This window comes from Patagioenas fasciata, chromosome Z (assembly GCF_037038585.1).
Source record: "Patagioenas fasciata isolate bPatFas1 chromosome Z, bPatFas1.hap1, whole genome shotgun sequence".
NCBI classification, from domain to species: Eukaryota; Metazoa; Chordata; class Aves; order Columbiformes; family Columbidae; genus Patagioenas; species Patagioenas fasciata.
In genome coordinates, this window is record NC_092560.1 from 31,636,218 (window position 1) to 31,649,585 (window position 13,368).

The window sequence follows — 13,368 nt, forward strand, 5'->3', positions numbered from 1 at the left end:
ATCATGGTTTAGCCCCAGCCAGCAACTAGGACCACACAGCCACTTTGTCACTCCTCCCTTCCCTGGTGGGATGAGGGAAAGAATTGGGAAAAACAAGGTGGAACTCGTGGGTCAGGGTAAAACCAGTTTAACAGAACAGCAAAGGAAGAGGTAAACAACGACAATAATAACAGCAGAAGAATATACGAAGTGAGGGATATACCATCTAATCGGTTGCCAACCTGGAAAACTGATACCCAGTCCACTCCCGAGCAGTGATCATGAGCATCAGTCCTGTGCAGCTGATCCTGAAAGAGCAGAGACCCGGACTGCGCTTCGCAATCGAACACAATCATGCCAAACAGCTGGTCCAGGAAAAAAAATAGAAAAAATTGGAAAAGCCATCTCCGGCTGTATACTGAGCATGACCATAATGGTAGGGAATAGCAGATTGGGCAGCCTGGGTGTCAGTCTGGGTGCTGTCCTACTATTCTCCCTCCTAGGTTCTATGCACACCTGCAGCTGGAAAGTTGAAAAAGTCTTTGGTTCTCCTTGCCAACAGCCAAAACATCAGTGAGTCCTCATACTCTTTTCATACCAACTTCACAGCCAGGAAACTGAATGGAGAGAATCTCTCTGCTTCCAGAGAATACTAGGTACAGAGAGCCAGAAGTGCTCTACAGAAGAAACAGCAGTGCTTGGTGAACCTCTTGCTCCTCTTCCCTTCAGGAGGCAATCTGTATCCAGCCAGTTAGACACTGGCTGCACGGGCCCCTCTGCAGACCCAAAAGGCAGACTGGGGTTGATTTTGCACAGCTCTGGAAACACACATGATGATCTGGTTTTCACCAGATTGCAACAGGGTTTGTGCACCAGCAACCCCAAAACTAACTTAAAAACAAGGCTGGGACATTGTAATGGAGATGGAACCAATGTACTTCTTGGGAGCAGGTGATGTTCAAAAAGATGAGCCGTAGAAGCTGATGTATGAAGTTCTCTGCCCCTTCTGCTCTCTGTTTGTGAGAGGGGATATGCACAGGTTCATTGGTGGAATGGGCCTTTTGGCTTGGCTTCTGACTCCGCCTCTGAAGGTGACTATGGGACAGTAAAATGTGCGGTGTTTACTGTGGGACTGTGTTATCCTGGCTGAGGCACAGGGCTAGCATTGAAAACCAAACAGCATTTTAGGAGATTCGTGAAGACTTCATTAGTTTGCCCTCTATTACTTGCTTGAAGTAATTGGCTTGCAGTGATACCATGATTTTCTCTGTACCCGTGGTGGTGCAGCTTAGTACCAGACCTGCCAGAGTCAGCAGAAAGGTACACAGCCTTCTGACGAGCTTGAAGAGGAAGGCAAGAAGCATGGCCTGCATTACTGAGCTCCCGTGGGGATGTGGGTCACAGCCCTTCTCATTTTGGAAGGGCACCTGAAGCAGAGGGACCTTTCCAGGAAGCCAGGCTTGTGTTTGCCAGCCATGGCAGTGCCCAGAGGCAGAACATGGGGTTCTGAGCTTCCCCATGCAGCTGACCTGGTACCAACAGGAGAAACCACAATGTCCCAGTCTTTAGGTGAACCCCCACAGGATCTCACCCTAGGCAGTTAGGGGTGAGGTGTCTAATGTAAAGGGGCACACTGAAATCCCATAGACCAGAGGTACAGCTGCTTCTGGAACAAAGCTTGGAGTGTGTTATTAATACATCCAATCCCTGCTCGCTCACCTACTCCTTAAGCAAGGGCTGCCAAGTCACTTAGGGCAACAGTACTTAAGCACACACTGCTTTGGAAAAATCTGCCATGTTTACTAATTATTTCCAATTGTAAGAAAAATATGCACTTTTTTAAACCCATTTTCAAGATTTGCAAGTACTAGGTGTGTATCATAGAATGTCCTGAGTTGGAAGAGACTCACAAGGATCATCATATGACAACTCCACAGTTCACACAAAGTGTCTGAGGGCATTGTCCACTCTCTTCTTGAATACTGGTAGGCTTAAATATATTATGTATGAAATGCAAGTAGCATTTTATTTCATGCTATTATAAGGTCTGTGATATAAAAGAAATCTCACCCCAACTAACCTGTGGCAAAGACAAGAGGATATTACTCAGCAGTGCTGGAGAAGAGCTGTATACAATCTCGTGCAATTAACTATTCACAAATGTGACATCTTTGAGTTGCATAAAAACACATGTACATCAAACTTGTAATTTCATGCGGTCTAAGCTTTCAGGGTATGAAATTGCACAAAATGGAATGATTGCAGATAAGAAGCTGGTAAAGATGAAGAGGCTGTTTCTGTTTTACACAAATATAGATACATTTCTTTGTTAGATATCTCAAAAATAAGTAAATTTTGGCAACTAAATCTTTCTTTTGAATCTAAAAGAAACATGTATAATCAATGCTGCAGTTCATAGATGACAAGTGACTTTCACAGAGGCTGTGTATTTTTAGGATGCCAACGAGACTAAGAGCAAGCTGTAGCCACTGTAAAACATACCTGTACCTGTGTGATGCTGCCTCGATCTGTTGCAGACTGCAGAGTGGGCAACAGCGTTGCAAGTTGGCACTGCGAAAAGTGCAGGCTCTGAGCACCTCTGTTACACATGTGATGGCTCATGAACACTCTTTGCATCAGCAGGTGCTTTCTTTCACTGTTTCACAGCGCAAGTGATCTGCTTGAAAAGCAGATGAGAAAACTGTGTTTGTTGTGGTCTTCCAACCTCTTTCTCAGCCAAAGGTCTGGCCCACTGGCTCACCAAACTGTGCCAGCTGTCCCAGGGCCAAACTGTGTGGAGTGAGTAAAGGTGCTGGGTTTTGCTGTCAGGGCTGGGAAGGGAGCTGGGGTGAGTCTGCTCTGCTGACGAGGCTGCACACCAGTTAACAACCTCCCAGCAACCACAGCAAACATCCACGTGGAAACACATGAAAACAAGTTCTCTGTCATGGGAAAGGCCCTTAGCCCCATAGCTGGAAATGAAGAGAGATGCCACCATAGCGTCACCATCCAGGTTTCTGTCCTTCATTGCGAAGTGCTGCAGAGGTACAGACCTTAGCTTGAAAACCCTTTGCTATTTTTTCCATCAGAATATGCACGTGTTTCAATTTGTACAATGTTTCTGCCTAGCCTCTATAAAATAATGAACTGCATTTGATCTTTAGGAATTTCATTTTAATGTCTCTGCAACAACAACAAAAATGACCTCTTCCTTCCATTCTATAATTCTTATATCTAATGGCACTTTGTTTCAAGAGTGGCTTTCAAGCAAAAAATATTACAACATAAATAATACCCAAAACAATACCCTCATTATCATCTAGGCAGCTCAGTGAAAGCTCCAAGGACTCATTAAAATACACTTTTTATGCAATTTGCATTACAATAATGCAGATTAAGTCTCTTGAAAAGTAGACATGATAAAGAAGTCAAATGTATTTCCAGAAATTTACCCAGACTGTTTAGGTATTGTTATATGTCAATCCTCTTAGTTTTTATAATCAGAACTTTAAATAGTGAACAGGTTATTATTTTCCACGCAGAAAGGCAACATGAATTAGGGTGTAATTCCGGATTTTTTTTTATATATAAATGCAATGCAGAATATGGGGGATAATATGACCACCTCTTTGGTCTCTAAGACATTTCTAGGTAATAATGCTGCTTTTATAAACAGGAAAAACAGTTCACTGCAGTGGACAGTCATCTCAATATATGTCCTTAAACTGAGAGGAGATGATTGCTTGTGTTTTAAGAATAGCTGTAGTTTGTGTTGCCTATTCATTTCAGTATCTCTTTTTCTATTGACAAGTATCATCACTCCTGCCAGACTGCTGACTGAGCTGAGAAGAGGGTCATCTTCAGTTTCTCTTCCTCAAATGCGAAAGTCCAGTTGTGCTTACGTACCTTCCTTGTTTCTTTCCTCTCTTCTTTCTGCCTGTGCAACTAAAACACATGCTGGAAATAGTCTGAAGTACACTGGTGGCTTTTCCTAGTAGCGAATGGGTTGTAATGTTAGAGTACAAATATAACATACATGCTGAAGGAACCTGTTGGTTAAAGCGAGCTCATCAATAACTCTGCTTCTGCTTTCCAAGTGTTGCAGGTGGAGAGCTCTTCGACTTCTTGGCTGAGAAGGAATCTCTCACGGAGGAGGAAGCCACAGAATTTCTCAAACAGATACTTAATGGTGTTCAGTATCTCCACTCTCTGCAAATTGCCCACTTTGATCTTAAGGTGTGTTGAGCAGATAAAAACTTTGACAACTGTAAGCAATATCCGTTAAAGTCCTTTGTAACATCAGCCACAAATCTGCCATCATGCAGATCTTGGCCATAGTTCTGTTTTGCTAGCTTGTGTAGACAGGAGAGAGCTCAGCCATCGAGAAGAAATTACTGAACTGTAAATAGATTCCATCTGTTTTTAATGTAAGATTCTTTGTGGAAAATGGCAACTTCTGATGAAATTAAACCAGGCAGTCTTGAAATAAAAATTATGATTATGGTTTTATGGAATGCGAGTGGGACCTTGATGAAATGTTCTGAAGAGGGTGCCTTTCTTCAACCTGTTGTTTGGTTTTTTTTTTCTGTTGTACACATTTTATGTTCACATTAACATTATTTATAGGTACTAAATTTAAACTGTACAGAGTTAAGTACAAAGACTCTTGTAGAGGAGACAGAACAGAGAATGTCTTATTCTTTTTTTGCTTTTGGGACTTTTTTGTTTGTTTTTAGAAAAACTGTTCATTGTGTCCTTTTGGTAATGAAAAGAGAGCTTTTGTATCTAAACTCAGTTATTGCTTTTTAATGTTTCGATTTCAAAATGTTTTCCTCTGTAAGATCTTTTTTCAGAGGCAGGCAGCTGAACATGCCCTGAAGTCTGCTGAAGTCAGCAGCTATATCTATAATAGGAAAAGGAAGCATAATTATTGTAGTGTGATGCAGTTCTAAAAGATGTGTTGTGTCCTGGGGATGAGGTAGGGAAGGAAATGGTTTTCAGTGTAAGCATACATTTTCCAGTCTTATCCTCATTACCTACAGTAATATGTTTGGTCATTGTATGACAGTCAGCAAGGGAAAATAATTATGAATCTAGTAAGAAATACATTTCCTACAATAGGAAATGTAAATTTTTGCTAGTGTTCTTATAATAAAACAAAACATGCTGAATACCAAGAATATGTGAATTGAAGTACCCAGCAAGAATTAAAGTATGCAGAACAATAAAAGTACACAACTGAAATGTAGGAAGCAAAGAAAGAAAATGAAATCCTAATTTACTATAGTTAATTTTTAGTACGTGTTAGCTCATAATAGGAAAAGACTTTTATGCTGAAGACACAATTCAAGTGGCTTAAGAAGGTAAAGAGGAGTGTTCAGTGTTAAAGAATGCTTGTATGTGTCAGACATTTCATATCTGTGTATGATCTCTTTTTCTCTCTCCCTTCCTCCTTGTCAAAGCCTGAAAACATAATGTTGTTGGACAGGAATGTACCAAAGCCTCGAATCAAGATTATTGACTTTGGTTTAGCACACAAAATTGACTTCGGAAATGAATTCAAAAATATCTTCGGAACGCCAGAGTTTGTTGGTGAGAAAACTGTTGTTTCTTCAAATTATTCTTTCTCAGTCTGTGAAACAGTGTATGTGTCTGAGCTTGGTTTGGCTGAGTTAGAGATAGTTAGTTTGTGTGTATTTCACAACATTTTGAAATTTAAGTAAGCGATTTGTAGCATTCCATTCCAAGTTGAGACTTACATTAAGGTGTTTTTGTCTATCAGCATCTTAGCTTATTGTCTCTGATATATATAGGCTCAGAGTTACATAGGTCTGTTCTTTGACTAGGTACTGATCTTCCTGCTTTCTCCTTTAGCTCCTGAAATAGTAAATTATGAGCCTCTTGGTCTTGAAGCAGATATGTGGTAAGTTATTGGATCTTACTTGAAATAAATACCTCATATTTACTCTTATGTTCTAACCTTTTTTTTTTCTCTCCTCTCTCTCCCTCCATCTATTTCTTTTCCCTTTCTCTCATGCCCCCCTTTTTTTTGTTTCCCCTCTTCACTCCAGGAGCATTGGTGTAATAACTTACATTCTGTAAGTACCAAAATCTATGGGTGATTCTTACAAATGCTGGGTTTTTTAATACTGATTCTATCTTCTGGGTTTTTGGTGGTGCCTGTACAAGTCAAACCATTTGGATTGCATATCATGATTCAGGTTGAATGATCATAAAAGCAGTAGTATAACTATTGACAGAATGGCCATTAATGAGGATTTAGATAGTATGGGAAGCTGTCTTCAAATCTGTAGGTGATTTTCCACAGTGGCTTTATCTTAATCAATATTCTCTGAAATTACAGCAAAGCTTTTTGCCCTCCTAGATCACATATTCATGAAAGTATGTTTGCAGTCTTAAAGCACAAAAGAAAAATGTTCACTTTCTGCTGTTACTTGACCAGAGATGGTTGAAATGGCAGTTCTACAACATATAATGAGAGGAATATTCTGTCTTGCAGTCTAAGTGGTGCATCACCATTTCTTGGAGAAACCAAACAGGAAACATTAGCAAATGTGTCTGCTGTGAATTATGAATTCGAAGAAGAGTTCTTCAGTAATACTAGTGCCCTAGCTAAAGATTTTATACGAAGACTTCTAGTAAAGGATCCAAAGTGAGTTGGTTCGCTTGTGTATGCGTTGTTGCAGCCTATGTCTCTAGTATTTCAAAATACCTGATATTTTGAGATGTTACTTTAAGAAACATGTAGCAGTATGTATTTTTTACTATCTGAAATAGTTCTTTTATTCTATTAAAGGAAGAGAATGACTATTCAAGACAGTTTGCTGCATCCTTGGATCAAGGTTAGCGTGTAATTCATTCTCTGTCTTGTTTTTAATCATTCTTCATTTCATACTTAGCTTTCACTTTTCAAGTTCCTTAACAAGGAAAACTGGCATATTTGTTTAATCTAACCTACTGTTTTGGAAAGCTGTCTGTATGAAAACTAACACATGCAGAATGTGGACTTCAGTAACATATCCTCTGTACGAGTCAGCAATAAGGAAGTAGCCCAATATTGAGATTAAAACCATGCTCAGTCAGAGAAGCTAATCTTCAGGGAGCATTGGACTGATAAAGATACATTCTTTGAACCCAGGCCAATTTTCTATCACATTTTTAATCTTCTTATTTAGGTTGGAAAAAAAGGATCATCTCCATCCCATCCTTCCTCTTTAGACTGACTTTCTGTGATTCTGTGACTGAAGAAATCAGTTGATGTGGGGTGGTGGTCCACTTCTTCTTTCAGTGTCCCACCGTGTTTGGTTTGGATTGAGCTGTTGTGGTGCTACTGGGTTGAGAGGGAGCAATTACATATCATGTTGTGAGGGTGAATAGTAAACCTCTTCAGTGCCATTGATTCCCTGGGTCTTGGGGATGCACAGTGGGTATTTGATCCCATTCCACTTCCCAGAGAACCAGTTAGCAGAATATTTATCCATGCCACAGCTGCTCCAGTTCACAGTTTTAGCATCCCAGGTCAGACATTTCTACACCAATAGGCCAAATTACAAATTTGACTGGAAGAAGTAATGATACCCGGTGTGCTTTGCTGACCTTTTGATGGGGTCATCTTAAACTATTGAAAAATGCTTAACATGTTGAAATGATCTTTTTAAACCATTGAAGCAATCATTGTCCAAGTTTGTCTCCCAGGGACCAAGGTCTTTGCTCCTGCAACAAGGCATGTTGTTTTGTACAGTGCTATGTTCCTTTATATCCTAACTTTGCGGGCATTCTCCCCCCTACCCCATTGGTCATATCCTCTTTTCCTCCTTCCCATCACTACTTTTACCAGCATTTCTCCATAAAAATTACTTCAAGTGTGGGGTCAGATAATGTAAAAATTGATATAAGCCACTGGTAACTGCTGCTTAGTATTAGCCTATGAGAAAGTTCAAAGGGTGCAGCCTTACCGACTGCTGTACGGGCAGGGGTTTGTGAATTTCTGTGATTCCAGAAGCAATCCAGCTGATTACACTGAGCCTGAAATGAGCCTGTTTGGCTGCATTTAAAATCAGCCAGGAAATACTCCTAGAAGACAGGACTTCTCCAATGCCTCCATCACAGGGAGTTGAGGGACAAAGCTGAATGTTCTGTTGGCCTTTTTGTTTAAAATGAAAAAAAATATTTTACTGTTGCATGAAATAGTCTAAGGTCTGATTTCCTTTAGGGCATTTTCTCAATAAATTCTACCTGTATGGCTCACTAGGCTGTAAATGTTAAAATCATGCTTAAAATTACTTTATTATTGCAGTATGATTAGAGTACTATTATACTATTATAATGTAACTGGAAGTCATCACTGAAGGACAGGCATACAGGAAGATGCTTTATGAAGGTTCTGGTAGTAATTGTGGGATATTTCACAACAGCTTTATTTTTTTTTTTTTCCGCACATAGCCTAAAGACACCCAGCAAGCACTTAGCAGAAAAGCATCTGCAGTGAATATGGAGAAATTCAAAAAGTTTGCAGCACGACGAAAATGGAAAGTAAGTCATTCAATACTTCTACAAAACGTTGGTAGCAAACAAATTCAGTAGCGTTACCTGCTCCATGGAAACACCAGTGCCTCTGTCATTTGAAATAAATTAGGTGCTTGAGTATGGCAATACCGGAGGCTTCTTTGTTAGTGATCTGCATACAAATGCTGGTGCGTAGATTGTTTGTTTTATGCATCTAGCTGTATGCTGTCATCATCTGTCCTGGCAACGTTTCAGAGAAAAGCCATTTCTGAGTGTAGGTACATGTACAGGAATCCCAGTAAATCAAACATCTCTTAAGCAGGCTTCGCAAAATTAACTCTTCCAGTAGTTAATGCCAACACTCCACAGAGTAGGAAGGAAACAGTAGTCTCTTTTGCAAAGGATTTCTGGTCCGAGACTACTAAACTGTTTAGAAGGTTGGGATCACTTAATTTTTCCGGAACTGGGGCAAGGTATTAGCTGAAAGTTTGATCTGTGCAAGGAGCCATCAAGATGGTTATCCTTCCTCCTTCAGTGTGCATGTTGGGGAATTCACACTGAAGCTGAGCCAGGGCAGTACTGCGCTATGAGGAATCTGTTTATCATGAACTGAAACACAAGACAACAAAAGTCACTACTACTAGAAAAGTTTTATACATTGCCAAGAAATAGGATGATTTTGCTAAGCTGTGGACCAAGGCACAAAATGCACAGCTATGCAGTACAATTTCTTTGCTGCAGGTTAGTGTTCATTAGGTGAACATCTATGGTGTTTATGAAATTTAAGTACTAGTCTGCTGACCTAGACAGGTCTAGGAATTTCTTGAACTGTTTTGTAACATGTCATTTAAAGGAATGCTGTCAGCTAATGTACACTCAGTTCAGGTTTTCTGTGTGTACGTACTTTAAATTATGTATGTTTAAATGTTTTCAGTGCAAACAACAGCATATAATACAAATCTGTTTTGCTTTGTATTTGAACAGCTTGGCGAAAGTAGCAATCCAAAAATGTTATGTAGCTTTGCTTAGTGTGTATGAATAGCCTATTTGGATTATAAATGTTAAAAGAGATTGAAGGTTTAAATGCAATATAAAAAAGAGATGGAGAGTATTGAAGACAAACACCAATTTATTTTGCTAATATGACAGTATTCCTTTAAAATTGCTGCAACAGCATCTTGTCACAAGTATTCTGGTTTGATTTTTTTTCTTTACATATAGCTTTTTTCTTTTTATTTTTAAAAAGCAATCAGTACGCTTGATATCCTTGTGCCAAAGATTATCAAGATCTTTCTTGTCCAGAAGTAACATGAGCGTCGCTAGGAGTGATGATACTCTGGTAAGTGTGTATTTACACGCTTAAAATGCTTTACTACATCTGAAACATAACACTTTCTGAAATTATTCTAACAGAAATATTGGGCTATCGAAAATGTGCATAATTAATTTCGTAAGGCACCAAGGATCAGTTATCCATAGTCTGATCTTCTCCGTGACATCAACCTTGAAATGTAATTTATTACTTACCATGGTGAAGCTGATAGCTCGTTCCAGAAAGCTGTCTTGGTTTTGAAGTGTGATTCAGGAGGATTTTTTGTATTGTAACTATTATATTGTGAAAAAGTTGCTTCTGAATTTCTCATGGCTCTCTGTAGTGTAAAATAATAATGCAATTTTTAACAGAATATTCAAAATCATTGAGATCCTGTTAGATCTGATGAATGCTAGACAGTAGTATCACAACAAGCAGTTGTTTAATGAAGAAATTTTAAAGTTGGCCAGTATTCAGTTTGTGGTGTTATATATGTCTACTAGATTTAAGTAATCAAGAGCAATTGCTGTATGCTTTGTAATTACAAGTGCTTGTAAATCCAAAAGCATTCTTATTTAGCTTATTCTCCAGGTTTTAATATACGCTTCACAAATTCCCTGTGATCAGCAAAGTAGGTATGTTAATATGTTTAGAGCCGAGTAACATCATCTTTTCTGTACAGTAATAGGCTCAAACTTCAAAAATTCTGTAAAGCCGTTTTTATCCATATTACCTGCCCTGAGTCCATCCTGTGCAACTCTGCACTCTTGTTTCCACTTATCCTTCTCTTACTGTTTTGTTCCTATGCTCTTTGTTCTCTTCGTCTCTCCCTCCTTTTCCTGCTTCCCAAACCCCAGCTATAAGTATGCCTTTTAACACTGGGTCAGCATTTCACATCAGTGTTGCACCTGCAAGGATTGTACTGATGCTAATGTTCTAAAAAATCTGAAACCGTGGGAGTGATCGAAAAATTTAGCTCACTGAATTTCAGTTCTTTCACATTTTAGTGCATGAGAGAAAAATAAAGTTACACCTGCAGAGGTATCTAGGCTCATTACTTCTGTTCTAGATTTTAACTGGTCCATTCGACTAGAAGAAATTTTGATCCGAATTACATCTACTGTGTCATATTCCTGGATGGTGCGAAACTTGATACTCCAGTTTGGGTTTTTTTGATGTTCGCATATATGTATAGAATTAGTTTCATTTCATGCAAGTATCGCATCTATTGAAAGTCCTAAGAGGAAAAAGAAAATATATCTAATAAAAGAAACCTGTTTTCACCCTCAGTGTGTAATAGGTTCATGTGCAGAAGAGGGAAGTGTATTGTGCTAGAAAAAGTGCAGGCGTCTTTGGTATGGGTTTTCAAATAATATGCATATGTGTTAACCATATACTTCATGAAGGATTACAATTTGCAGCTGAAGCACTCTAAAGACTGAAAATTTTCCTTTAAAAAATTTTTTAGATGTCTTGGCAGCTGTTGAGAAAAGGATTTTTTCCTTGAAGCTAACAATTTTTCTTCTTTCTCCTTTAATTACAAGGATGAGGAAGATTCTTTTGTTATGAAAGCTATTATTCATGCCATCAATGATGACAATGTTCCTGGGTTACAGCACCTTCTGGGATCTCTGACAAATTATGATGTCAATCAACCCAACAAGGTAGTGTGGTCTATGTTGAGGTGCGTGGGGGACTAGCTATCACCCTGTTGAAAAGAGCAATGTGGTTGTAAAATAGAAATGTAACACCTGAAATGAAAAGGAAAAGACAAGTGGATGCAAAATAATTCTGCCTTTCTTTAGGAGGAGTTTTAATGTGTTCTGTGTTCAGGCTTCTCAAACTACCTGAAAATGGAGCCCAACATGTTGTGGGGTTTTTGTGCTTTCTTTTTTTGCCTGGGCCTTTGAAAAACTATTAATCAAATTTATTGTCAAGGCCTGTGGTTTATCAGCCTTTGCTTTTGTTTGCAGTTGTTTTTTTTCTTGTGGCAGATGAAGATGGCAGAATAAGGAGGAAGAAACAGACTGCCAAAACTGACTTTGCAAAACACTGTTAGAAACAAAAAGTCCCATATTGCAGAAGCTGGTGATGTAGACATAAAGTTAGATGGTGTAGTTCATTTTCATAATGAAATGACTTGCCTACTAGAGCATTTCAGTGTACTGCTGCTACAGTAATGGAACTGAGACCAAAAGACTGAAGTTCTATTACTGGTTCTGCTGTTTAACCTTGGATAAATAATCTCAGATCTAATTTTTCACTCTTTTGTATATTTATATTGACTTTCATTGTAAAGTATAGGACATTTCAAAAAAATGGACCCAATTTAAAATCACTATATACAAATTCAACTATTCAACTATTGTCTTAGTGTTGTCCTTACAGCATATGGAGAGAACATAGATCTTTTATAAAAAGGTTACCAAATTTGGTAACTCGTTAAACTGTCTAGGTTTTTGTATAATTGTAACATGTTGCCATCATGAAATTGGGTCCATTTTTTGAAACAACCTATACTTTGGGAAATATTAATAAAGAGCATTATGAAAGTAAAGCATCTCTTATTTTACTGTAGTGAATCTTGAACCTTCCAAGAAATACCTGTAGTTTTTGTTGTAATGGTGCAGTTCTATTAAACTTCCCCATATGAGGCTGTTGGCTTGTGTCTTTGAGGTGTTGCGACAAACGCTCTGTGTAACCCGGTTTAAAATGTAGATATAAAGAAATTGCAAAGGGGAACATCCTTGCCAAACTGGGCTAATGAGAGCTTAACGTTAATAGTCCTAATTTTAAAAGCATGCCTTTAGTGTGTGGTGTATCATTTATTAAATGTGAATTCACCTCAAAAATATGGATGATTGCTGTACAATAAATTTCCTTGGACAAAGGGACAAATTAATTTCTCTATCACATTCCCTGAAGGCTTAATTAGAAACTGGAAGTCCAGAGTCAATCCCTCTGGCATCAATGCCTGTCTTCTATTCCACTCTTTTCTTAATCCTTCAAAAATTAAATGTATCATTCTTGCTTGTATTTCATTGTTAGCATGGTACACCTCCCCTACTGATTGCTGCTGGCTGTGGAAACATTCAGATGCTTCAGTTGCTTTTAAAGCGTGGTTCCCGTATTGATGTTCAAGATAAGGTCAGTGTTCTGCTTTGTTACCATTCTGAATAATTTTTTCAGTACAGTTAGCAGAGGAGAAACAATTCAGACCAAGTTTTATTGGAAATGAAAAAATCTGGGCTGTAGAGCCCATTTTCTGTCTTCCACAGCAAGAAGATAAAAGCAATTAATTAATAATGTCATTTATTACCAGTGCAGATTTTGATCACTTTATTAGCTGAAGTAATTTGAATGATACTAATCTTAAAATGTAATTCGTGCTTAGAAAATTGCCTCAATTAGTTTGAATTAGTGATTGCCCTAAAACACAGTAGAGAACTTTCTTTAATATGGAATGCTAAATGTACATTTTAATGATGGGGAATCATACAACTAGAACTCATATGTGATGGAGGGTGTGCTTTGCAATAAGCTTTTTTTCC

The 13,368-nt window shown here is 38.5% G+C and overlaps 1 protein-coding gene across 4 annotated transcripts in view; it reads left to right on the forward strand.

Moving 5' to 3' along the window:
* The window catches only part of DAPK1 (death associated protein kinase 1), an 89,845-nt gene that overhangs the window by 48,375 nt on the left and 28,102 nt on the right, over positions 1-13,368 (forward strand). For all 4 annotated transcript variants that reach the window (XM_065860793.2, XM_071802761.1, XM_071802762.1 and 1 more), the window contains exons 4-13: positions 4,077-4,215; positions 5,442-5,571; positions 5,854-5,902; positions 6,051-6,077; positions 6,500-6,652; positions 6,797-6,842; positions 8,443-8,532; positions 9,752-9,844; positions 11,362-11,481; positions 12,866-12,964. In XM_065860793.2, the coding sequence (XP_065716865.1) occupies positions 4,077-4,215; positions 5,442-5,571; positions 5,854-5,902; positions 6,051-6,077; positions 6,500-6,652; positions 6,797-6,842; positions 8,443-8,532; positions 9,752-9,844; positions 11,362-11,481; positions 12,866-12,964 (946 nt within the window). The remainder of the gene's footprint in view (positions 1-4,076; positions 4,216-5,441; positions 5,572-5,853; positions 5,903-6,050; positions 6,078-6,499; positions 6,653-6,796; positions 6,843-8,442; positions 8,533-9,751; positions 9,845-11,361; positions 11,482-12,865; positions 12,965-13,368) is intronic.